The following is a 27,538-nucleotide window of genomic DNA, read 5'->3' as shown; positions in this document are numbered from 1 at the left end:
TCTTTGATTTCTGTGAATATCTTTCATATTGCAACTCTAAACTCCTTATCTGAGAGACTGACAAGTTGGTTCACCATGTACAGATCATCAGAGTTGCCATCTTTGTTCTCTATGTCTGGTGCTGGCCTGTGTTGTTTTCCCATTGTCACACTTGTATGTGGGTTTTTCTACATGTTGTGGTTGTATTCATTGGCTAAATGATGTGTGCAGCCCCGTAGCAAAGCGGAGCGGCCGTGCTCCTCTGGCTGCTCCCTTTATGGGCATGTAAACTCACCTCCAGGTAAGGCTAGCCATCCGCAGATGAGCCATACACAGGATGAAATCAGGCCGAGAATGCAGCACAGCACAGAAGACAAGTAGATAGTGGTGCTGGCATCAGAGTTCCAGCAGAATTCAGAGGCTTCCCCTTTCTCGCTTATTACTTTTTTTAAAAATAAGATTTTTATTTAAGCACCATGATTATAAAATTGTTTATGGTTGAGTTTCAGTCATAAAAAAAGAACACTCGGGGCCAGAGAGATAGCATGGAGGTAAGGCGTTTACCTTTCATGCAGAAGGTTGGTGATTCGAATCCCAGCATCCCATATGGTCCCCCGAGCCTGCCAAGAGCAATTTCTGGGCATAAAGTCAGGAGTATCTCCTGAGCGCTGCAGGGTGTGACCCAAAAACCAAACCAAACAAAAACAAAACAAAAAAACCAAAGAAAAAAAAACAAAAAAAACCCCCCCAAACACCCAACCCTTCACCAGTGCAACCTTCCCACTATCAATGCCTCCCATCTCTCTCCTTCCCCACACCCTGCTTGTATTCGAGACAGGCATTCTACTTCTCTCACTCACTGCCATTGTTATGATAGTTGTCAGAGTAGTTATTTCTCTAACTGCACTACTACTCTTTGTGGTAAGCTTCATATCACGGGCTGGTTCTTACAACCCTCATCTTTATTGTCTCTGGTTATTATTAAAATTATGTCCTTTATTTTTCTTAAATCTCACAGATGAGTGAGAATATTCTGTGTTTCTCACTCTCCCTCTGACTCATTTCACTCAGCATAATAGTTTCCGTGTCCATCCATGTATAATTCATGACTTCATTTTTCCTTATGGCTGCAGAGTATTCCATTGTGTATATGTATCACAGTTTCTTTAGCCACTCATCTGTTGTCAGACATCTGAGTTATTTCCATATTCTGGCTATTGTAAATAGCACTGCAATGAATATGGGTATGAAGGACTTTTTGTAATATGTTTTCATGTTCCTACGGTATATCCCTAGGAGTGGCATAACTGGATTATATGGAAGCTCAGTGTCCAGTTTTTTGAGGAATCTCCATATTTCTTTCTTTCTTTCTTTCTTTCTTTCTTTCTTTCTTTCTTTCTTTCTTTCTTTCTTTCTTTCTTTCTTCTTTCTTTCTTTCTTCTTTCTTTCTTTCTTTCTTTCTTTCTTCTTTCTTTCTTTCTTTCTTTCTTTCTTCTTCTTTCTTTCTTTTCTTTCTTTCTTTCTTTCTTTCTTTCTTTCTTTCTTTCTTTCTTTCTTCTTTCTTTCTTTCTTTCTTTCTTTCTTTCTTTCTTTTTCTTTCTTTTTCTTTCTTTCTAATTATGAGAAGTTACAGTGGAAGGACAATCACCCATAAACAGAATTCTCAATAGTCCCATTGCTGATATCTTAACTTTAAACTTTCAGCCAAAGAACATTAAGAAAAAATAAAACAGAACCCATGTACATTTATTTTGTCCCTCAAGTCCCCAGATTATAGTACATAATATTTCTTAGCAGCACACAAAGCAATCTAAAGACATAAAACTTATGTAACTCCTTAAACATTGAAGGCAAAGTACTTTTTTACATTTCCATGCACATGCATATTAGTTTAAGTTAACCTCAAAAGTTTAAGTGGGTTGTTTTTCTTAAAGATTAGAGTCAAAGGAGCACAGTAAAAATGGTGTTAGAATGGCAATTATTGTTTGCATAGGCCCACCAAAATATGAGGGACATGGAAAGGAAAAGCCTTGGCCTAAATACAGAGAGACCCTACCCCTGAAGTTTCCTGGCAAAAGACCAACTCTAGGCTCCAGGCAAACTAGATTGTCCAATCCAGGTCATTGTCTGTAGTGCCAATACACTTTTATTTTTCACACAGTCTCTGTTGTTGGTATCATGTTTATGTATTAAAGATCCTGGAATCTGCATATCCTATATGGCAGTCAGGATGGTGCAGAGTGTCCTCTCGTTTCACCTCACAATTAAAGGGCAATGCAGAGAACCCTGTCCTGTAAGCAGGTCGTTGTTGTTGTCAAGTCTTCTGAGTGTTAAGGGAAGTCTCTTTTGAGCAGGTGGATGTCAGAGCCGTGGTAGAGTCTTCCCTGGTAGAGGATTGCTTCCAGGTGTTGTTACAAAAAAAAAAAAAAACCTTGGGTGTTTTGTAGATAGCTTTCCTGGTTCAGGGGTGAATGGAGGATGCCCATTCATCTGAGGCCTGTGCCAGGTCATTATATCAATGTTCAGTGTGTAAGGTTCCATTGCACTACAACATTTGTGTGTTCCAATCTCTATAAGATAAGAACTTATTTGTATGTATAGTATTTTCCCATTTTCTTTTTTTTTTTCGTTTGGTGTTTGGGTCACACCCAGCAGTGCTCAGGGGTTCCTCCTGGCTCTATGCTTAGAAATCGCTCCTGGCAGGCTCAGGGGACCATATGGGATGCCGGGATTCGAACCACCGACCTTCTGCATGCAAGGCAAATGCCTTACCTCCATGCCATCTCTCCAGCCCCGTATTTTCCCATTTTAATGTGCCTATGCAAACCAGGAACAATGTCACATGGCGTTATCAGCGCATTTGGGGGCCATAAGAACAAGTCCAACAATCCCCATGACATGGTTCAATCATAATCATTAAACTGAGGGACTCTTCACCAAAATTCCTTATTGAACAGCTCACAAAGAGAAGACAAGATAAACAGTGGGTAGAATCATCACGGTAAAAAAAATATTTAGAAAGTGTTATAGCTGCTAAAGAAAATACACAAAAGACATATGGGTCCATTTTATGTCTTTTGAAATAGTTGGGGGTTGGTAAATCAAATGCACGACTTTGGTCTGTGATTAGAACTGTGTAGTACTGAAGTTTAAAAGGGTAAATGTGAGGTACTGATGTTTGGTGGTGGGAGAGTGTAGGAGTAATAATGAGCTTTGTAGGGGTGAGCAAAAGGACAGAATATGTTGGGGCAGGAGGTCAGTCTTGGTGCCTAACAAATTAAAGAACTGAGGGTAAAGAGGGTTAATTAAGGGGAAGATAACGAATCTGGATTAGAAGATGAGGGAGTAGAAGGGGCTCTGTGTGGAGGGGGGGGAAATATATCAGAGGGGATATATACATTGTATAGATGAATTGTTTATGGATTAGGCTTGGTAGTCAGAGAGGACCACTATATAGGAAATCATATCTACATATACACTGATTTTAGAGACCTATTTGAATATTATCCTCCAAATCTAGGGAATTCTATTTTTTTCCTAAAAACAGTCGAGAAATATGAATATTTTTGGGTGTTGTTAAAAAGTATACATTTGCGCCCGAGCACTTTTGAAAATGAATAATAGTAAGAAGAGAACTCCTGAATGAGGTCCAGTCCTGCCCAGAGCCCCCAACATATCAGTCGAAGACACCCAGAAGTCCTGGCATGAGGAGTCTTCTGAGCCCAGCCCTGCCTCTGTAGTTTGTGGATGCATAGGGAGGAATTTCTCCCCCCCGCTCCCCACAGGGCCCAATTAACCAGGCGTGGCCCTGAAGACCCACCTGGTGTGGGGGGATCTCAGTCCCCTGGACTAAGTGGTCAGCCCTGGGGGCCTTCCATATTACTTTCTATAAAGGCTGGACTAGATGGCATTCCCCCCAGCAGTGAATGAGAGTTCTTTTCTCCCCACATCCCTGCCAGCACTGATTGTTCTTGTTCTTTGTGACATGTGCCAATCTCTGTGGCATAAATTGGTACCTCATTGTTTTGATTTGCATCTCCCTGATGATTAGTGATGTGGAGCATTTTTTTCATGTGCCTTTGGCCACTTGTATTTCTTTTTTGAGGAAGTTTCTGTTCATTTCTTCTCCCCATTTTTTTTTGATGTTTTAAGTGTTTTTTTTTTTTATCTTGTTAAGTTCTGTTAGTACTTTGTATATTTTAGATGTTAGTCCCTTATCTGATGTGTGAATAGTTTCTCCCATTCTGTGGGTGGCTTTTGTATTCTAGGCACTATTTCCTTTGAGGTGAAAAAGCCTCTCAGCTTAATATATTTCCACCTGTTTATCTCTGCTTCCACTTGTTTGGAGAGTGCTGTTTCCTCCTTGAAGATGACTTTAGTCTCAATGTCATGGAGTGTTTTATCTACGTGTTGTTCTATATACCTTATGGTTTCAGGTCTGATATCAAGGTCTTTAATCCATTTGGATTTGATCTTTGTGCATGATGTTACATGGAGGTCTGAGTTCACTTTTTTTGCATGTGGTTGACCAGTTGTCCCAACACTATTTATTGAAGAGGCTTTCTTTGCTCCATTTTGAATTTCTTGCCCCTTTATCAAAGATTAAATGATTGTATGTTTGGAGAACATTCTCTGAATACTCAAGTCTATTCCATTGATCAGAGGGTTGTCTTTATTCCAATACATGCTATTTTAATAACTATAGGTAATAAGATTTAATAAATAAACAAATGGGGCTGTTCCAAACACTCTTGGCCCCAGAATATAGTGAGAAGGAAAGAAATTGAGGGAGGAGGTGATCATATAAAAATGATGAGGTATGTGCTCAAGGGGTCTCAGGTGCATTGGTGGTGTTAAGAAAGGATAGAACTGAATATTCAAGCCATAGTCAACAATGAAATCATAAAACTCAAGCTTTTTTTTTTTTTTTTTTTTTTTTTTTGGTTTTTGGGCCACACCCGTTTGACGCTCAGGGGTTACTCCTGGCTATGTGCTCAGAAATCGCCCCTGGCTTGGGGGGACCATATGGGACACCGGGGGATCGAACCGCGGTCCTTCCTTGGCTAGCGCTTGCAAGGCAGACACCTTACCTCCAGCGCCACCTACCCGGCCCCGAAACTCAAGCTTTAACAACCAAACTTAAAAAGGTGCCTGTTATCCTGGCAGGCTGGGGTAGAGGGTGGTGGCATGGGATGGACTCTGGGAACAATAGAGGAGGGAGGTGGACAACGGTGATGGGATTGGGTCTGAAACATTGTATGTTCCAACTATGAAGAACTTTGTAAATCACAATGCTTTAAATAAACATTAAAATACACAACTAAACAATTCCAAAGTACTTAGTGAAAATATTATTAAATAGAACGCTATAATTTTGGATCCCCTCAAATCTCTAAACTCCAAAGTACCTAAGGAAAATATTACTCAACCTAATCAAGAAGCACTTAAAGAATATTTGAGGAACCTGGGGTGAAGATCAGTGGGGAGTACCTGCCTTGCTATGAGATGCTGTGACTTAGAGGCAGACACTGCTCTTGTGATCCCTGGAGGGCCTCAACACACCACAACAAACTGTATCATCACCAGAGCAACAACCACAACAAATGGAAGCAGCAGAAGAGAAAGAAAGAAAGAATATTTGATTGTGTTTTTAACTCCCTGAAGGATCAAACTTTTGGCAAGTTTTTCTGCCTTATTTACTCCTAAGACACACGTTCTCATTCACTTTCCCATTTTCTTGCCTCTAGCAATGTCTGTAAATGTTAAAGCTTTGTAAAGAAGTGCAGTCTTTTAATCAGAGTGCAAAATCCAACCTACCTCCAACTAGAAATGGAAGGAGGGTGCAGTCTGCTCCCTGCTTCTGAGGGTCCATCCCTGATGAGTGCTCAGAGTCTAGCTGACTCACAGCTTTATTTATTTGACTTGTCACTCAACTGCCAGCCCTGTCTTTCAAAGGCTGTTGCTTCTTACAGATGATAGCTTTACATCTTTTGCTTTGTTGAGGGGGTCACCTGGCAGTGTTCCAGGATCCCTCCTGGCTCAGAGTTCATTCCTGGTGGGCTAGGAGTGAGCTAGGAGATCCTGTATGTGACTTCTTTGAGCCAACTGTATACCTTTTAAGTCACTTTGTTTGCTTCCAACCTTTCGTCTTTCATTCCTTCATTCCTGCTTAATCTGTGCACGCCGTTTTCTCTTAAACCCTTATTCACAATGTGCAACAGGTTAAATGGAAAATGGGGACACCCAGGTAGAGCACCTTTTGCTTTCTTCTTTCTTTCTTTCTTTCTCTCTCTCTCTCTCTCTCTTTCTTTCTTTCTTTCTTCTTTCTTTTCTTTCTTTCTTTCTTTCTTTCTTCTTTCTTTTCTTTCTTTCTTCTTTCTTTCTTTCTTTCTTCTTTCTCTTTCTTCTTTCTTTCCTTCTTTCTTTCCTTCTTTCTTCTTTCCTTCTTTCTTTCTTTCCTTCTTTCTTTCTTTCTTTCTTTCTTTTTCTTCTTTCTTTCTTTCTTTCTTTCTTTCTTTCTTTCTTTCTTTCTTTCTTTTTTCTTTCTTTCTTCTTTTTCTTTCTTTTCTTTCTTTCTTTCTTTCTTTTCTTTCTTTCTTTCTTTCTTTCTTTCTTCTTTCTTTCTTTCTTTCTTTCTTTTTTTCTTTCTTTCTTTCTTTCTTTCTTTCTTTCTCTTCTTTTCTTTCTTTCTTTCTTCTTTCTTTCTTTCTTTCTTTCTTTCTTTCTTTTCTTCTTTCTTTCTCTTCTTTCTTTCTTTCTTTCTTTCTTTCTTTCTTCTTCTTTCTCTCTCTCTGTCTCCCTTCCTTCCTTCCTTCCTTCCTTCCTTCCTTCCTTCCTTCCTTCCTTCCTTCCTTCCTTCCTCCTCCCTCCCTCCCTCCCTCCTCCCTCCCTCCCTCCCTCCTTCCTTCCTTCCTTCCTTCCTTCCTTCCTTCCTTCCTTCCTTCCTTCCTTCCTTCCTTCCTTCCTTCCTTCCTTCCTTTTTTTCTTTTCCATACCCAGCACTGGGGTGCAAACTGGACTTGACTGTATGCACACAAGCTCCTTAAGCCCTGTTTTATATATCCAGCCCTTTAGCATTTACTCTTGCTATATGCATCAGTTTCTCCATAACGCTCCAATCAATAGACTTCTCTGTGCTACCAAATACTGCACAAGGTCTGCAGAGTCCCAAGAAACACTGGTTACTCTGACATGAAGGGACTTAACAGTCATTGCAAGTTCTTTTTTGGTAAATGTCATACTAGCATCCTCACACCATAACGGAAGGGAGAGATTATATATTGGTGTCTAACTACCTAACAAATTTTTCCTCTCTGATCTGTGTGTCTGTCTTCAGTCTCCTCACTTATAGGTAGCGGAGTGCAGGAATGGCTAACATCAGAGTTGATGGTGGTTTTTGATGGTTGGTTTGAGGGCCACACTGAACTGTGCTCAGGGCTTTCTCGATGGTTCTGTGCTCAGAGATCACTCCTGGTGGATGTTGATGCTGGGGATTAAGCCCAGGCCAGCCTTAAGCAAGGCATTACTCAGAAATCTTTTTTATTTTTTTAATCTTGGAAATCTTGATCACCCAAATAATTATCTCCATTTTAAATTCAATAACGAATCAAGACAATGTTTTTACTTTTTTATTACTCTGTCATTAGGAGGGTGAACCCGGTTTGACGTCGTTCAAGGCAAGCACCCTCACCGCTGAGCTATTGCTCCAGCCCTATATGTATATCCTATACATCTCTCTCTCTCCCCCTCTTCTCTCTCTCTCTCTCTCTCTATATATATATATACACATATATACATACACACACACACACATATATATATATATAAATATATGGAAAAACACATTCTTGATTATGGGAGTTTAAGGGAAGAAAAGGCTACAGGCCCAATTTGCTGTTAGCCCTTCAAAATCAGCCTTGACAGTTTTCCACTGCGAAAGGGCTCCTGGGGAGACGTTTTTTCCTACTCTGTCCAGGACGGAACTAGACCCCCACGTTTGAAAACTGCTCCCCCAAAGCACCTCCACTGCCACAAAGTGGCAGCTTGAATCCTGGTATTTCCTGGCCAGTACCTTCAGGTGCGTCTGAGAGGGCCCTGCTGTTCCTTCTCAGCTTTCCAACAATCACCATCTGGCCCAGACGCGGTGGGACCCCGAGGCGCCCGCACAGAAGGGACAAGACTTCCAGAAACTGCATCGACCCCCGCCCCCCATCCCGCGGGGAAACCGCACTATTTTAACCTCCCAGGCAGCAATCATTTTGGTAGCAAGGAGAAAAAGACAAGAGGAGCAGTCCAGGGTTGGAAGCTTGCCACAAAGGGTGGAGCAGTGCAGGGAGGGCAGAGAAGGGAGCACTGTGACAATTAGTGTTGGAAAGAATCGCTCTAGACAAGAACTGAAAAAAAGTGATATGCCTGGTACCCCATTATTAACAATAGTGCAAACCACAGTGTCTACAAAGGAGAGAGAGAGAGAGAGAGAGAGAGAGAGAGAGAGAGAGAGAGAGAGAGAGAGAGAGAGAGAGAGAGAGAGGAGGGAGGGAGGGAGGGAGGGAGAGAGAGAGAGAGAGGGAGGGAGAGAGAGAGAGAGAGAGAGAGGGAGGGAGAGAGAGAGAGAGAGGGAGGGAGAGAGAGAGAGAGAGGAGAGAGGAGAGAAAGAGGGGGAGACAGAAATATAGAGATAGAGAAGGAGAGAGGGAGAGAGGGAGGAAGAGGAGAGGAGAGACAGAGAGAGATAGAGACAGAGAGAATGTCTGCTCCAGAGACAGACAGGGGAGAAGGCGGAGGGAGGAAAACTGGGGACCTCGATCTCGGTGAAGGGAAATGTGCCCTGGGGAAGGGGCTGGGACATTGGTTCGGACCTCGCCTGCCTGAAACTCACTCAGGAACAACTAACTTTGCCGCCACCGCGCTTAACTGGAGTCATTCATGAAAAAATAAAGTCCAAACGACACACTGAGCAGTGGAATGATACAATAAAACAAATAAATGCAGGTTGGAGAGGGAAAGGCGTGAGCTCAGTCTGAGCCCAGAAGGAAGGTGGGAAAGGGACGATTTGGGAAAGGGAAGGTTTGTCGGCTGGCTTTCTTCTGCAAAGGCGCCCGGTCCCGCAGGCCTTCCGCCTCGTCCTTGCCCGCCGGGCCCTGGATGCGGGGATGCCCGGGATGCCGCATCGTCCTGCTGCTGTTTTTGCCGTCCCCTGCCCCCCCCCCCCCACGCCTCCAAGACGCATGCGCATTGCTGCAGCCTCAGCACCAGCCTCAGCATCGGGCCCGGCGCTCCCGGGAGGGGTCGGACGCGCATCGCCCATCCCTCCCATCCCCGCGCCGCATCCTCAGCCCGGCTGCAGCCCCCGCCGCAGGGAGGGCGGAGCTGCGGGCCGGGGAGGCTCCGAGTGGCTGGACAGCGCGTCAGGCCGGGACCCCCGAGAGCCAGCCGAGCCCCCTCATCCTCCCGACCAGACCCGATCCGCTGCGCCCGGCCGCACCACCATGCGCGCACGGCCGGCGTGAGGCGCTCCGCTCGTCCGCGGTGCAGCCCCGCGCCCCGGCCGGCCGGCCCGCCCCTCGCAGCGCGCTCCAGAGCTGCTATGAGCCATGGAGCCGCCCGGCTGCCGTGTCCCCGGAGCCGCCAGCGGCTCCCGCGGCGGTCCCCGAGGCCCGCCCGGTCGCCCGCTCCTCGCCCTCTTCTTCTTCTTGCAGCTGCCTGCACTCGCCGCCGAGTCCCAGCCCCGCGTCTGGGGGGCTCCTGCGCCCCGCGGTGGGTATGGCCCAGGTGCCCTCTAGGTTGGTCTGCATGGGAGCGCGGAGGGCGCCGGGTCCCAGCGCTCTGGACACCACCCGGGCCGGCTCGGCCTGGCGTGGTCCTTGGCCACTGCCTCTCTCCTCTGTCACCTCCCGCACCCCCCAAGGCTCCTTCAGCCGGCTCGCTTTTTTGGGGGAGTGGGTGGCTAGATGGGTGGGGGTTGGAATCGATTTGAGTTGCATTCACGGAAAAACCCCAGCCCAGGTAGCATCGGTTCCACTCGAGGGTGGTTTGGCGCATGCTGGGTCACTAAAGGGTGGATGGAGGGTGTTCCATGTAACTTAGCGGAGGAGAAACTGGAGGGACGGGGAAATGAATGCAAGTTGCTTCCTGGGTGGTGGACCCCAAATTTCAAAGCTTGGAATGAGGTTAGTGGACAGTGGGTTGTCTCTCTTCCAGTTTCCTACCGACTTTATTATTTATTTCACTGCTGTTGGAATTAAGGTGTGGTGGAGGGGGTTTACTTCAAGGACCTAAATCTGGGCTTGTGATTTCTCAAAGTGCTCACCATGAAACCCAAGTAATTAAAATGATATAATGTCGACATCCTGGGTGATTGAAAACCAGTGAAAGCAGCTGGCTTTGGCAAGATTAAAAAAAAAAAAGTTGGAAAGCTGCCATTACCTGCATTTCTCTGGGGCGCAGGGATTTTGCAAATCTTCAAGTTAAAAAAAGAAAGGGAATGGCCCATTTGGTAAAAGGAATCAATTCCCCTCCTCTGACCACAGATTCTACGCTCAAGTTAGTTTAGGAGTGTGCTTAGCTCTCTGATGGAATGAACACTACCGGTCAGAGGACCACTGAACTTCTGGTAGACTTAGTGAAGGGTTGGGAATTAGGGTCCCAAGTCAAGAGTTTGACGCTTCTGTCCCCCACCCGTAGCAACCTAGATACCAGCCAGCTCAGAGACGCAGATGTAAAAACACAGAAATGCAAAGTACATTATTGTATAAGCCAAAAGCCGGTCAACCCATTCTGGGTCTTTCATTGTGGCAATAACTTATTTTTACTGAGTCTCTACTTCTGCCTGGCTGCTTGTCAACAGAAACATTTTTGTTTTAGCTATGAATGACAAATGCTTTTTAGACCTTCTGTATTTATGGATTGTGTGTGTGTGTGTGTGTGTGTGTGTGTGTGTGTGTGTGTCGGTGTCTGTGTCTCTATCCTCCCTCCCCCCACTCCAGCTCTGCACTGGAATGAAACTGCAGAAAAAAATGTTGGCGTCCTGGCAGAGGAAGACAGTCCATGGCCACAGAACAGAAGCAGCAATACCAGTCACAGCAAGGGCCTGCAGAAAGAAATTATTGTGCCCTCAAGACTCGTCTATTACATCAACCAAGACTCGGAAAGTCCTTACCATGTTCTTGATACCAAGGCGAGACATCAGCAAAAACACAACAAGGTAAGCAGGCAGGAGGCTGAGCCTGGGGACAGTTTCCCTTGGCTTTGCATCTCTGTCCGAATCCAACTGCTGTGTGTTATTAGAAGATCAAGAGACAGAATCTCTCTTGCAAGAGAGAATCTCTTGACAGGTGTGGGACGGGATGGTAGAACTGCCAGATGTTTCTCTTTTCTGACTCAGAGCTAGAATTGGAATTTTCTTAGGCTCTTGTAAGTTGAGCAACTGCGATGTGTCCGTGCTGCTCATTTATGAGACCCTGTCCTGGACAGTGAATATGTTTGTAGGTCTGACTTGAGGTTTTATGTAAGGGACCTCCCAGGGAGAGATGGGCCCTACCTGCACATAAGATTTCTTAAAAGATGTTTAGCTGTAGTTTCTCCATCTGACTTTCAACTTAAAAAATGTTTTAATTTAGGCAGACTCTCTCTTGAATATAAGTAGAAAAAAACTTTTTATTTTCCGGTAATTTTTTTTTTTAGGTAAACAGTTTGGCGTTTTAAAGAATTATGGTAATTATAAACCAATGATATCAGGTGGAGAGCAGTTTGGGTCAGCATAGTTCTTCAGGACCCTGTCTGTGGTCATTGTTAAGTGGCTGTTTTCCTTTCAGGCTGGTTGGTGTGAAAAGTAACATTCAAATAACAATGAAGGGACTTAATACCCTACTAACTGCTTTTTTTTCTTGGGACTAATCATATTTGGGGCTTATATAAATCAGATTTATACAATAGGTTCTTGGTTCCACTGTTCTTAACAGGGCCAGCAGACCAAGTTTGAAAGCCAAATATTCCACATAGGACTCTACCTGTTTGGAAGGCAGCGAGTGACTTCATAAACATCTCAAAATCAAAAAAAGCCTCCAGGGTTTCCATCCTTGATTTTATTAATTCTCTGACATCTAGGTTAGCTGGCAATGCGTTTTATTCCCACTTTACACATGGGGAAGATAGGGATTTATTAAGAACTTTCCATGATTTTTTCCAAGGTTGTACAACAGCTAATTCAGGACATCTGAATCTTTATTTTCCACAGGCCAAGTCTCTGAAAATGCCACCTTTGTCTAGAGTAGCAGTGAAAGTGTTGTGAAGCCATAACTGCTCACCTTGGTGGAGATGAATGGGTTTTTGTTCTCCTATTCCCTTCCCATCTGTTCATGGGCAACTTAATGGGAAGATTTGGGATCCTGTCTATCTGTTAGTTTTATTAATAGGGCAGTGCCAGTGAGATGTGATTGTATCTTAAGGAAGAAGAAATATGATGTGTCTTTAAGGAAAAGAAATTCAAGTCTTTTGAAAAATGTGTCGACTCCCAGTGTATGCCACTTTTAGTCAATGAGACTATCTAGGGTTAACAGGCAAGTTTTAAAATCTAATGCCTTTGCATAGGAAGCTAACAGTCCACTTTTACATTAAAATATTTTTGGGCCAATCCAGTGGTGCTCAGGCTTACTTTTGACTCTGCTCAGGGATCATTTTGCCAGTGCTTGGGGACCCATTTATGGTATTGGGGATGGAACCTGGGTTCCCTGTGAATGGTAAGCATTTCATTTGTTGTACTCTCTCTCTGGCCCCTCAAACCTATTTTAAAGAAAGCTGATACCTGAAAGAAATGATAGTGAAACTTTTGAGTAGCTCAATGGTAAACTGGAGGACTAATGTCTGTTGATAGTCTGTTGTATGTGACTGCTAGAACATGGTTTAACAGTAAGTTTTGCTAAAACTCCCAGGACTCACGAAGAAGCGTAGAAGAGTATTTCTCTGTGGGACACATACTAGGTGTTGGAATAATTCTGTCTTCCACCAACGTGAGTTGGTTACCTTGATCTTCAGTAAAAGTATTTATATAGACATTATAGTGGCAAGCAGTTCTTCTTCTTTTTCTTCTTCTTGTTCTTCTTGTTCTTCTTGTTCTTGTTCTTGTTCTTCTTGTTCTTGTTCTTGTTCTTCTTCTTTCCTCTTCATTTATTTATTTATTTATTTATTTATTTATTTATTTATTTATTTATTTATTTATTTAGGTTTTATTATTGGGCCATACCTGTTCTTGGGCTCAGGGGTTACTCTAGGCTCTGTGCTCAGAAATCGCTCCTGACTGGCTCAGGGTACCTTATGGAATGCCAGGGATCGAATCTGGGTTAGTCCTGGGTTGGCCACATGCAAGGCAAATGCTCTACTGCTGTGCTATCACTCCAGCCTCTCTTCTCTTCTTCTTAATAACTCTTTGTTGCATGGGGCTGGATGAGTTATACCAGGATCAAGACTCCCTCCTTTTGTGCACCTAATCCTAGGTCAGAACCCACCCTGTTTAATCCCTAGCACTGCATGTTAGCCCCCAGAACATCACCAGGAGTAGACCCTGAGCACCCCCAGAGTGGTGGGGGAAAAACTTCCACTCCGGGAATGAAATAAAATTGAAACATATTTGTGATATAAAATTCTTATTGAAGTAAAAAAGTATTTCTTGCGTGTGTGTATGTGTGTGTGTGTGAAAAACAGACTGTTGAAGATTCAGAGATAACAAGGAGGCAGTGGATGAAAAAGAAACAAGAGTGAAGTCAGGGAAAATTGGAAAGTATGCTCATGCAAATAAGCACTGTTCTTTTTCCATGACGGGTTCTCTAACATTCCCTGTCTGCTTCTGTTTTTGTTTTTTTTTTGTTTGTTTGTTTTTGGGCCACATCTGGTAACACTCAGGGGTTACTCCTGCTCTGCATTCAAAAATTGTTCCTGGCAGGCTCAGGAGGCCATAATGGATGCAGAAGATCCAAATTAGCTCTGTTGGGTTGGCCACATGCAAGGCAAATGTCCTACCACTGTGCAATAGCTTAGGTTCCGCTTCTGTTTTTAAGTATTTCTTGAGGTGCAGTGACTAGACAAGTCAGTTGAGACAAGTCCTTCCACTCCTGTGTCTGAAACCAAGACAGGATTGTAGCTTGGTGGTACATGTGCTCCCAGGTTTGATCCTGGGCCTCACAACTCTTTCTTGAAGATGCAAATTGTATAATGCTAATGCTGTTATGGGGCCACACCTAATGGTGCTCAGGGGTTACTCCTGGCAGGCTCGGGGACCCTATGAGATGCTGGGGATGGAACCTGGGTCAGCCCCGTGCAAAGCAAACACTCTACCCGCTGTGGTGCTATTTCTCTGGCTCAGCATTGTTAATGTTCTAAAAAGAAAGATGTTTGGACTTTTTTTTTTTTTTTTGTCTTTGGGTCACACCCGGCGGTGCTCGGGGTTATTCTGGCTCTCTGATCAGAAATCGCACCTGGCAGGCTCAGAGGACCATATGGGATGCCAGGGATCGAACCCAGGTCTATCTGGGGTCAGCCGCGTGCAAGGGAAATGCTGTGCTATCTCTCTGGCCCCAGATGTTTGGATTTTTAAGAGCTGGGCCTTATGCACCTCAATTTCTCTCCTGGTTTTTGGCTCTCAAGCATATTAATTTTCATGAGCATCTCTGAAATGCCAAGTCATGGTGCTGTGCATCTAGGCTCCTGGGTGCTGTGTAAAGGTAGAGGGAGAATTTCCAGTTAGAAGTTGCAAGGGAGAACTCTGAACTTCTAACTTTAGGAATTTCATAAATGTTCTCTGTGGATCATGGCTTCTTTCTTCACTGATTTGGGAGTTTCAAGGTTCTTTAACTCTTTACAACTTCATGCATTTAAAAGCAGATTGTGCAAAGCACCTCTGTTTATTGGTGTTTTGAAACCTTCAAAGTTTTCTTGGTCAAAGATTGTTTAAGAATCTGTATTTCCCAATAGAGTTAAGCATAACTATTTAAAACTGTGCTACTTTTGAGAACAATAAATGGATATACTTAGTAATTAGAGACATAAAAATCAAGATGGTTCAGAGTAGATGGGAAATATGATCCCTTTGGTCCTAAACAATGTATTTTGGGTTTTGATATTGTTCAAGTTTTTTTTATTAGGTCCCCTAATGCCTAATGACAATGTTTTATACTAATTAACATTTAATATTATGCAGAATTATTAGGGACCAAATAATTTAATTTTGCTCGATTCTCAAGACTTACTTTCAATGACAGAAACCTTTATTGTTATAAGTGGAATGTTTTTATTACTAAATATAGGTATCTTATGTATCATTAGCATAATTCTTGTGTTGATATAAAATAGGCTATATACTTTAAAAGAAGGACACACCATTTAAATTTACTCATTTGTTTATTCATTGATTCATTCATTCTGAGATTATTCTTTAAGGGAAGTTATTAAGGAAGGTAATGAGCCATTTTCTGAAAATTTTCTCTTGTCAGAAATTAATTGTCCTACATTCCCTTAAGATTCTTTACTTTTATCACTGAGATTAGTTGTATCACTGTTCGTGGTGTGGTACAAAGGGAAGTGCAAAGTTCTTTATAAGATTTGGTAGAACAGCAAGGATCATATTACATGATCTTAAGAAATTTTGTATTGGTTCCAGCCACCTTTCCAATTTGAGCAGATATTTCTAGGTAGTGAGCATAGAGTTGAAGTATATAGAATTCAGACTTCTAGTGACTTCTTTGGTAATGCTTGGTGTAAAATGAGATCTAAATAAGTGATTAAGCTTTCTTATGTTAGGAAAAGTGTAGTGATTCCTGGGAAAAATTTCATAACATGATTGAATAGACATACAAGAGATCTCAAGTAACCTGTAAGCAGTATTGGCATTGTGGAAGATGAGTAAGTCAGATCATTTGGTTCTTGAGTTTTCAGCACTGTATAAGTCATATGTAAGCTGACTTGTTCTAAAGCAGTGAAAATTGTAGACTCACATGATCTAAAGTAGTGAAAATATCAATATTAATAATTCCTAGATTATTTCTGTCACTAACTCTCATAATCTGTTGGTGTGAATAAAGTAGAGATGACTGTGTAGCTGTTTGTATTATTGTTTTGGATTAATTCTCAATGGCGGAACAAGATCCACCAACCTCAAGATGTTCCTCTTTGGCCTGCAGATTTAAAAACAATTTTATTTAAAACACTGTGATGTACAATTTTATTCATAGTTGGGTTTCCAACATACAATGTTTCAGCTCCAATCCCGCCACCAGTGTCTACCTCCCTCCATCAAGTTCCCAGAGTCCATCCCATGCACCACCCTCTGCCCCAACCTGCCATCATAGTAGGCACCTTTTTAAGTTTGGTTGTTAAAGTTTGGGTCTCATGATTTCATTGTTTTGAATCTGACTTGGATATTTAGTTTTATCTTTTCTTAACACCCACAGTGCACCTGAGTCCCCTTAACCCCTGTCTGCCATCATTTCATATGTGTCTTTCTCCTCTTCCATTCATTTTTCCCCCTTCTCCTCACTATATCTTGGGGACTAGGGTGTTTTCCACATCCCCCATTTAATATCTTGTATTTCTTCATGCAATTATTCTAAATACTACATAAAAGTGATAGCATCTTGTATTTATACTTTTTCTTATGACTTATTTTATTTAACATAATATCTTCCAGTTCCATCCATGTTGCAGTGAATTGCCTAATGGTATCATTCCTTAAGTCTATGTAGTATTCCATTGTATATATCTTCATGATCCACACATCTGTTGTTGGACATCTAGGCTGATTCTAACTTTTAGCTATGAATAGTAATCTGCATACATTCTTTTGGATGCATGTTTTTTGTTTTCTGGGGATAGATTCACAGACAATTTCTTTTTGAGAAGGCAGTTGAGATCTCAAACAAGTCCTTTGCACACAAGTCCTTAACCACTGAGGAGAATTTAGATGGGGGGAAGGGGAAAATGTTCACAATGAGAGTTTTGTTTTGTTTTTTATTTTTTTTTGTTTGTGTTTTTGGGCCACACTCGGTGACACTCAGGGGTTACTTCTGGCTATGCTCTCAGAAATTTCTTCTGGCTTTGGGGAACATCTGGGACACTGGGGATCGAATCCAAGTCTGTCCTGGGTCAGCTTCATGCAAGGCAAATGCCCTACCTCTGTATTATGGCCCCAGCCTCTACAATGAGAGTTTTTATAGAAGTCACTTCTTAAGATTCTTCTACATGCAAGAGCAAAGATCTAATTACTAGCACAACTGTTCTATCCCCTATGAATTAACCTGCTCCCCTTGAAGCCCTGGCTCTCTGTGCCCATTTCATGAAAGATGAGACCTCATGTTACTTTTCTGTCTTGGAAACTCTCATGTGTAGAGTTTCTGTGCATATGAAATTAAATTAATTTTTCTCTTATTCACCTTAGGTTAATTTAATTGTTAGACAAGACTGAAGAAGCTTGAAGGTCAGAGGAAAAAATTTCTCCTTAATAGTCCATCTGTTAGAAGCTCAGTTATGTTTGGTTCAACAAACTTCTATTGAATACCAGTTTTGAGTCAGGCTCTTCTACTAGATTTTAGGTAATGGATGGGGAGTGATAATTGAGAGGTTTTTTTTTGTTTTTTTGTTTTTTTTTTTTTAGTTTTGTTTCTGGGTCACACCAGTGATGATCAGGGACTGTTTCCATTCCAGTGCTCAGGAGCCCTGCCTTATAGTGTGTGAGGGTCTGTGTGGTCCTGAGGCTAAAATCTATGTCCCTTGCATGCAAAGCATGTACATTGGTCTTTGTACAGTTATTTAGCTTGCTGGCCCCACACTTGCTAGTTTTTATTTGTTTGTTTTGGAGCAATCCACAGCAGTGCTCAGGACTTATTCTTGGCCCTGAGCCCAGGAATCATTTCTGGCAGTACTTTGGGACCCTCTGGGGTTCTGGGGATTGAACCTGGGATGGCTTTGTGAATGCAAGGCCAGCATTCTGCTTGTCCTCTTTCTTCTGCTCCTCAGTCACTACTTTAAAGAACAAAAGGCTTAAAGCAGGGAAAATCAGAGTAAATAATTGAACTGATCCTAGAGAGTCTTTAGGAAGCAAACATTGGGGACAGAGGAAAGAGGGGGAAGAAGGAGCTATCAAGGTCACTCAGAGTCCAAAGGAAAAGTCTGGCCTTCTGAAGAGATGGGGGAAATAGAAGAACTGGACAGTTGTTGTCCAAACCAACAAGTTAAGTTCCAAACTAGAACGAAAGATTTCAGTCGTCTGGAAAGCCAGTGACATAATATTTGTAGGTGTTCCACTGAGACTGATTTGTCATGTCTTTAAAAGGCAGGTCAGACAGTGGCATCCTGACATAGGATCAGAAACAGGTTTATGTAAAACTCTTGCTAGGAAAAGGTGTTTTGGGAGTGGGAGGCAATGAAGGTGAAGGGCTGAGAATCCTGGGAAGAAATTGAGTTTGACTTGGCTTCTCATCCTTGCTAAGTCCTGAATAGGCAGGACCCAGCACGTTTCTGGTGAAATGCCAATTAGCTTCCTCCTCATGGATCTTCACTTAGAAAAAAAGAAAACAGAAAACAGTAGCAGCAACACTCAGATTTCAGGTACTGGGCATAGAAACAGTGTGCACAAGTCTGACTCCTTGGTGAATTCCCAGTCCCACTGTAGTTTCCTGAGCACCTACAGGTGGAGTGACATTTGAGCAGAGCCTGGAGTCAACCCCGAGCACCACTATGTGTGACTTGTCCTATATCCCTGAACAACATCAATAGATTCAGTCAGGGACAAGTGTCTGAAGAATGAAAAAGCCTCCGAGGGTACAATTATTGTTCTGGAAGAATTAGAATGAGTGGCCAGTGTTCTTGTTGCGGGGGAAAGATAACCCATTCATTGTCCTCCACTTTTCTATTCCTTTGACTCTCTGGTACCTAGGTCTAACATCCCTTTCCCATTTTTTTGTTCGTTTTTGGGTCACACCTGGCAGCGCTCAGGGGTTACTCTTGGCTCTAAGCTCAGAAATCGCTCCTGGCAGGCTTGGGGGACCATATGGGATGCCGGGATTCGAACCACCATCTTTCTGCATGCAAGGAAAATGCCCTCCCTCCATGCTATCTCTTTGGCTCCATCTCTTTCTCACTTCTGTCACTTGTCTTGCCCTTATGGATCTCACAATTTGGGCCCCAGATATTTCTTTTCTTCCCTATTCCTAGTCCATCCTTATGTTGACCTAAATGGGCATTTATTTCATATTTGTGCGTGAAAAGCAGAATGTTGAACATTCAGATATAACAAGTCAGAAGACTGTACATGAAAAAGAAACAAATGGGTATTCTATTTGGCTTCTATCTCATCAGTGACCTTGATAAGCTACTGCAGGTTGGGGGTCGAGGTCCTTGCACAAAGCACCTATAGTAGAAGAAAGGCGGTGGGCCTTGGCCTCTGGGACACTGTTTAGAGTCTTCAGCTCTCTCTCCTTCACTGCTTGCTTCTGTCCCACCTGAAGGGGTCTCTGCCACATTCAGAACATGGGCCATGTGTACTATGTCCCAATGAAGGGCACTTCTTCCTCTTCTTGATAAGAGTTAAAGAAATACAGTAATAAGCCCAGCAAAATATGGGGTTGAGTACTATATTTCTACTCCCAGGCGGACTGGTCTGAAGCAGGTAGGGTAGCTGGAAAGAATTAATAAACAAAGTCAGTCAGGAGAGAGCCATGGAGTCAGACCAATTTTTGACTCATGGTATCTTTGCCTCCCAGAACTGCCTCATTTTTATTAAACTTATACCCATTCACCAGGAGGGGGGATGTTGAGTAATCCAGGTGGGCATTTACATATCAAAAGAAGAGGTTTTAAGGAAAGAGGAAGAAGGGGAAATGCCGTTTTTTTTGAGTTAACTGTCGGGTATCATCTTACAGATCACTGGTTTAACTGTCATCCTTCCCTCTACAGTCAGGGCCCAAATCACCTGGGACCCTTTACTGACTCCATAGCATGACCGAAGGTGGTCAGTAGCCCTAGCAAGAAGCTGAAGTCAGGGAGGAAGAGAACTGCCTGTCCTTTGCCAGTGGGTGGGGCTGCTAATTTTTATCCTCATTTCGGAGTAAACTCTGGGAGTCATCTTCACTCCTTCCTCAGTCTAGAAATAGTCCCTTATTAAGTCTTGACGTTCCGTGCTGGGATCTATCCCTCCTCCTCACTCTGCTTTGTGTCCTTGTCATTGCCTCATGTCTTGTTCTCTCTGTCAATCCATCAGTCCCCTGCTGACAGATTAATCTTCATGGAACACTTATTTCATTACGTGACCCTTTTATGCACATTCCACAAGCATAATTTCAGCTTTTTCTGGTGGAGGGGACAAGTGTGGAGGGTGTGGCTGGGGGGATGGCACTGCTGTCCTTTTGGTCCCCACACTTGCTATTTCCTTCTCATCTCAGCATTCATTGCTCCAGGCTGGTGTACCCAAAGGCCAGTCAGAATGGTGGGGGGCTCTCATTCTGCCTCAGAGCTTTTATTCATTTTTGTGCAAAGAGACTACTCATTAAAAACCTTGTGATTTGTGCCAGAAATGTGAGCTATCCGTAATTCTTTCTCTGGCTTCCACTCTGGGTCTGCAAATTTCTGTTAAATTCCTGCATCAGAAAAATCTCTTTGCTTTTGAGGTCTGAAGAATTAGCTGCTCTTGGAAGTGCAAACTTTCTAATGCAAACATTCCTTTCCTCTCAAAAGTTCACATCGTCCTAAGTCTCTGGACATATAAGTACTCCATTCACAAGTGACGTGGGTCCCCTGTCGTCCCTCTGAAAGCCTCATTCATTCACCTAACTCACTCATGCACAATCTGTCTTACAGCTGAATGTTGCAATGTTACAAAGACGTTTTTGAGCCTAGAATTTATATACATTTGGTACAATTGGAATCGGATCAAATAGTAGGGAGTCTGTTAGAAAAGAAAGGGTAGATTTTGTTATCACTTCACGTGATAAGAAGTAGAAAATAAACCTGTTCATTTGCAGCAGATGAGGACAAAGCTCTTGCTGCTTGTACAGTAGTGGGGAGAGGCTGCACTTTGTCATGGCCCATGAAAGAGGCTGAGCTCTGTCATGGTCTGTGCTCCTTAGTCAGGGACGTCCCATGACTTAGCTCTATGTCCACATAACGTCTAATGATACAGGTGTCTGTTCTGGCTGAAGAGTAGACAGGCTTCTTTCCTCTCTGGCTTATTTCAAAGGAATACATTTTAGTTCTATTGTGAAAGATAGTATTCCTTTGCTAGTTAGTTAATTTTTGGGACTCACCAGCAATGCTCAGGAGTCCAGAGGCCGCTCCTGGTGATAAACCCCTACTGCTGGACTTGACAGCTTGGTGTTTGGGCCTAGTTATACAGTTTTGGTTGAGCCCTGGTGGTCCACAGGGTGATATCAGGATTAAACTGAGGTATTGAACTCAGGGACTCTCTCATACACTCTGCCCCATTGGCACTAGCTCACAGCCCTAAGATCATTAGGTGTTAATGTCATCTACTTAGTTTCTATTTAAAAAGGTAAAAGAGATTTAAAGGATGTCTCCTCAGCTGATAGACACTGATGATGTTTAAGTTCAAACCCACCATGTATAAATAGGATTTTCTGCCCAGGGACCAGATTGCTCTTTGATCTGTAATTACAGTGGGGACTATCACTGCTTCTCTGCAGGGGAATGTCCAGTGAGGAGGGTATCACCTTTTGAACCATAGATGGAGAATGGGAACAAGAAAATCATGTGTTCTTGAATGTCCTTTTGTCCTCATTGGGATGAAGTATTAATTTTAGAGTAGTTCAATTGAAGCATACTTAGAGATATATCATAGAAATGTTGCAGACCATGAAGAAAATGTTATCTGATATATGCTGAATTCTGGTGTTGGTTGCACTGATTTTTGGTCCTTAGTATAGACAATCAAGAAGAAACGGCTGGCTTTGGGGATTGCCAGGTGGAGTGCTGATTGCTCTACCTGCAGAGTCTCTGCCCTGCTGTGCTTCTTCTGAGGAAACAGAGGACCTGAAGTAAGCCCTGTCCTGTGCTTCTCTGTGTTTTCTGAATCCTTGAAGCTCTCCTCACAGCCTGGGAAGCAAACCCACAAAAAACTGCATTCTGAAGCTACCCAGCGAGTGAGTAAGAAATGGCTGACTTTACAAGCCCATAAAGGGGAAACCGCTGAACTCGCTGGAACTCAGATGCCAGCACCCCTATCTACCTGTCTTCTGTGCTGTGCTCCATTTTCGGCCTGATTTCATCCTGTGTGTGGCTCATCTGTGGATGGCTCGCCTTCCCTGGAGCATTCGCTGGAGGTGAGTTTACAAGTCCAGAAAGGGGAAGCCGCAGAACTCTGCTGGAACTCAGATGCCAGCACCCCTATCTGTCTGTCTTCTGTGCTGTGCTCCATTTTCGGCCTGATTTCATCCTGTGTGTGGCTCATCTGCAGACGGCTCACCTTCCCTGGAGCCTTCTCTGGAGGTGATTTTACAAGCCCAAAAAGTGGAAGCCACTGAACTCTGCTGGAACTCAGATGCCAGCACCCCTATCTGCCTGTTTTCTGTGCTGTGCTCCATTTTTGGCCTGATTTCATTCTGTGTGTGGCTCATCTGTGGACAGCTTGCCTTCCCTGGAGCCTTCCCTGGAGGTGAGTTTACAAGCCCAGAAAGGGTGGAGCCAGAGGAGCACGGCCGCTCCGCTTCGCTTCCTGGCTGTGCACATCATTTAGCCAATGAATACAACCACAACACGTAGAAAAACCCATGATACAAGTGTGACAATGGGAAACAATGCAGGCCAGCGCCAGACATAGAGAATGACGATGGCAAGTCTGATGACTTAAACATGACTAACCAACTAGTCAGTCTCTCAGATAAGGAGTTTAGAGTCGCAATATGAAAGATATTCACAGAACTCAAAGTAAAAAAGAGAACACTAATAAGAATCAAGAGAATATGAAGATAGAAATCAGAAAACTCCAAACTGAAATTTCAGGTCAAATAACAGGTCTGAAAAACTCAGTAGATGAATTGAAGAAAAACATGGTTGAGCTTTCCCACGGGTTAACAGCAGCTGAGGATAGAATTAGTACACTGGAATATGAGATGAATAACAATTCCATACAGCAGAAGAAATTTGAAAAAAGTCTTAAAGCAAATGATCAAACAATGGAAAAATTAATCAAAGAATGGGAACAGATGAAAATAGAAGTCTATGATAAGCTCAACAGAAAGAACTTAAGAATCACTGGAGTCCCAGAGACCCAGGAAGAAAATAGGAAGAATCAACGGTCAAGAACATCATTAAAGAGAAAATACCAGAGCTAAGGAATACATGCGATCAAATCCTGCATGCCCAAAGAGTACCAACTAAAAGAGACCCCAGAAAAAACACCCCAAGACACATCCTAGTCACAATGAATCCCACAGATAGAGACAGATTCTGAAAGCAGCAAGATAGAAAAGAGAAATTACATTCAAGGGAACATCCTTGAGATTTACTGCAGACCTGTCACCGGAAACACTCAAAGCCAGAAGGCAGTGGTGGGACATAGTGACAAAACCCAATGAAATAAATGCTTAGCGTAGAATACTGCACTCAGCAAAACTGACTTTCAGGTTTGAAGGAACAATACATGGTTTCACACACAAACAACAGCTCTGAAACTTTACAGACTCAAACTATTCTTAAAAGAAAAACTGAATGGCCTACTTTAAGACAAGACTGACCAACAGACACACCAAACTTCGATATAAAGATGGCACTAATTCGGGCCCGGAGAGATAGTACAGCGGCATTTGCCTTGCAAGCAGCCGATCCAGGACCAAAGGTGGTTGGTTCGAATCCCGGTGTTCCATATGGTCCCCCGTGCCTGCCAGGAGCTATTTCTGAGCAGACAGCCAGGAGTAACCCCTGAGCAACGCTGGGTGTGCCCCCCCCCAAAAAAAAAGATGGCACTAACTCCCAGGACAATTCTTTCTCTCAATGTCAATGGACTAAATGCACCAGTTAAGGGACACAGAGTTGCTAAATGGATCAAAAAACTCAATCCAATCTTCTGCTGCCCACAAGAAAGGCACCTGAATAGTCAGAACAAACATAGACTCAAAATAAAAGGCTAGAGGAAAATTATCCAAGTAAAAAACACCCATAAAAAAGCTGGAGTGGCCATACTAATATCAGATGTTGCAAACTTTATACTTAGGAAAGTTGTAAGGGACAAAGATGGACATTTTGTATTAATCAAGGGATACATACAGCAGGAAGAAATTACTTTCCTAAACAAATATGCACCAAATGAGAGGCCAGCAAAATATTTAATACAACTGTTGACAAGTCTGAAAAATAATATCAGTAACAACACAATAATTGTGGGAGACCTCAACACGGCATTGTCAACACTTGATAGGTCAACCAGACTGAAACCCAACAAGAGTATACTAGACCTGATAAGAGAAATGGAAGAAAGAGGCCTAGTAGATATATACAGGACTCTCCAATTTTTGATAAAGGAGCAAGAAATTCTAAATGGAGCAAACAAAGCCTCTTCAACAAATGGTGTTGGCACAACTGGATAGCCACTTGCAAAAAATTGAACGTAGACCCCCAGCTAACATCATGTACGAAGGTTAAATCCAAATGGATGAAAGACCTCGATATCAGACCCGAAACCATAAGATATATAGAAGAACACATAGGTAAAACACTCCAGGACATTGAGACTAAAGGCATCTTCAAAGAGGAAACTGCACTCTTCAAGCAAGTGAGAGCAGAGATTAACAGATGGGAATATATTAAACTGAGAAGCTACTGCACCTCAAAAGAAATAGCACCCAGGATACAAGAGCCCCCCTCTGAGTGGGAGAAACTATTCACCCAATACCCATCAGACAAAGGGCTAATCTCCAAAATATACAAGGCACAGACAGAAATTTACAAGAAAAAAACATCTAATCCCATCAAAAAATGGGGAGAAGAAATGGACAGACACTTTGACAAAGAAGAAATACAAATGGCCAAAAGACACATGAAAAATGTTCCACATCACTAATCATCAGGGAGATGCAAATCAAAACAACTATGAGGTACCACCTCACACCCCACAGATTGGCATACATCACAAAGAATGAGAACAAGCAGTGTTGGCGGGGATGTGGAGAGAAAGGAACTCTTATCCACTGCTAGTGGGAATGCCTTCTAGTTCAACCTTTATGGAAAGCAATATGGAGATTCCTCCCAAAACTGGAAATCGAGCTCCCATACGACCCAGATATACCACTCCTAGGAATATACCCTAGGAACAAAAAAATACAATACAAAATTCCCTTCTTTACACCTATATTCATTGCAGCACTATTTACCATAGCAAGACTCTGGAAACAACCAAGATACCCTTTAACAGATGAATGGCTAAAGAAACTGTGGTACATATACACAATGGAATATTATGCAGCTGTCAGGAGATATGAAGTCATGAAATTTTCCTATACATGGTTGTACATGGAATCTATTATGCTGAGTGAAATACGTCAGAGAGAGAGAGAGAGAAAATCGCAGAATGGTCTCACTCATCTATGGGTCTTAAGAACAATGAAAGACATTCTTGCAATAATAACTTTCAGACACAAAAGAGAAAAGAGCTGGAAGTTACAGCTCACCTCATGAAGCTCATCACAAACAGGGATGAGTTTAGTAGAGAAATAACTACGTTTTGAACTATCCTAATAATGAGAATGTACAAGGGAAATAGAAAGCCTGTCTAGAGTATAAGCGGGGATTGGGTGGGAAGGAGGGAGATTTGGGACATTGGCGATGGGAATGTTGCACTGATGATGGGTGGTGTTCTTTACATGACTGAAACCCAAACACAATCATGTATGTAATAAAGTTGTTTAAAAAAAAAGAAATCAAGAAATTTCTTTACAAAGTTATAGTCTAGACACTAAATTGAGGGCTTTGCCTCTTAGTGTTTTTTGTGTGTATATGTGTATTTTATAGTCACTATGATTTACAATAAAGTTAATATTAATGCTTGAGAATGACAAAGTTGCTTCACCACTCCTAACCCCCAAATATCAACTTCCCCCACCACTCTAGCATTCTAACCTGTCCCTCAGTCTGCTGCGTAGCTATCCCAGTTCTTTCGGCAGCCTCTTAGAATCTGTTATCATTGGTCTTTTTTCATTTGTTTGTTTTTTGGGTCACCCAGTGGTGCTCAGGGTTACACCTATCTCTGCACTCAGCAATTACCCCTGGTAGGCATAAGGACTATATGGGATGCCAGGATTCGAACTACTGTCTATCCTGGATCAACTGCTTACAAGGCAAAAGCCCTACCACTGTGCTATCTCTCCGGCCCTCATTGGCCTTTTTTTAATCCACTTACTATGTTTCTTATATTGCACACACAAGAATGATAATCAGATATTTGTCCCTTCTTCTGCCTCTCTTCACTGAGCACAAAACCCTCCACTTTCACCCAGGATGCAGTGAGTTTCAAAAATTTCTTTTTTAATAATTGAATAGTATTCCAGTGTACATATGCCATAATTTTTAAAATCTACTCATCTTTTTGGTTATTTCCATGTCTTGCTATTGTAATTAATAGTTCAGTGAAAACAATAATACAATTATCTTTTCCATTTATTTTTAGTAAATTTTTAAAATTTTATTTAAAAATAAGAATTATTTTAAATTTAGTTAAAAATGTGTTTTACAAAGTTGTTGATAGTTAAGTTTTAGGCATATAATATTTCAACACCAGTTCCACCAGCATTGTCAACTCTGCAGTATCTCTGTACTCCAACAACACCTCCTCTGCCCACTGGGGTATCCCTCTTACCTCTCTACTTACATAGGACATTACAAACTTGGGTGGTTACCACTTAGATCTTGTGTTTTCAATGTTGTTGAGTTTGTACTTTGAATGTAGAGATGGACCATGCTCCCACACCCCCCAATATAACTAAAGCCCAGACATCTTTTCCCCCATAACCTCCCCATTTCATCTTCTTCCTTCCTACCTTGACTTTCCTCTCTGTCCTTTTCCTCCTCCAACACTGGGGTCAGAATGACTTAGACATCTCTCCTTCTCTATCTTACATTGCCCCTTCCAGTTATTCTATATCCCACAGAGAAGTGAGATCATCCTGTGTTTGTCTTTCTAATTCTGGTTTAGCTCACTCAACATGAGATCTTCCAGTTCCAACAAAGTTGCAATAGATTGTTTGGCTGCATAGTTCCTTGTAGATGCATAGTGTTCCATTGTGTACATGTACCACATCTTTATAATCTGTTCATCTGTGGTTGAACACCTAGTTGATTCCATCTCTTAGTGCTGGTATTTAGTGCAGCAATGGTCACCATGTTTTATGATACTGTCATGACGGATTCATGCAAACAGCATCTAACCATCATTGGCTTCCTCTAACACAGTCTCTGTGTCCCCTTTTACTCTCCCATTGTAAACTCAGCTCTGAAGACCAGTTCTCAAGTGTGTTGTTTCTGTCCATTTGTGATTCCCTTACTAGGAAAATTATTATTATTATCATCATTATTT

General features: G+C 42.5%; 1 protein-coding gene across 1 annotated transcript in view; it reads left to right on the top strand.

Moving 5' to 3' along the window:
- The first annotated feature begins 9,572 nt into the window (after positions 1 to 9,572).
- Positions 9,573 to 27,538, top strand: part of ADAM23 (ADAM metallopeptidase domain 23) — a 215,444-nt gene continuing 197,478 nt past the window's right edge. The window contains exons 1-2 of the mRNA XM_049772905.1: positions 9,573 to 9,735; positions 10,965 to 11,182. Coding sequence (XP_049628862.1) covers positions 9,573 to 9,735; positions 10,965 to 11,182 — 381 coding nt within the window. The remainder of the gene's footprint in view (positions 9,736 to 10,964; positions 11,183 to 27,538) is intronic.

This window comes from Suncus etruscus, chromosome 5 (genome assembly GCF_024139225.1).
Source record: "Suncus etruscus isolate mSunEtr1 chromosome 5, mSunEtr1.pri.cur, whole genome shotgun sequence".
Lineage (NCBI taxonomy): Eukaryota > Metazoa > Chordata > Mammalia > Eulipotyphla > Soricidae > Suncus > Suncus etruscus.
This window is presented reverse-complemented; position numbering and strand designations above follow the sequence as displayed.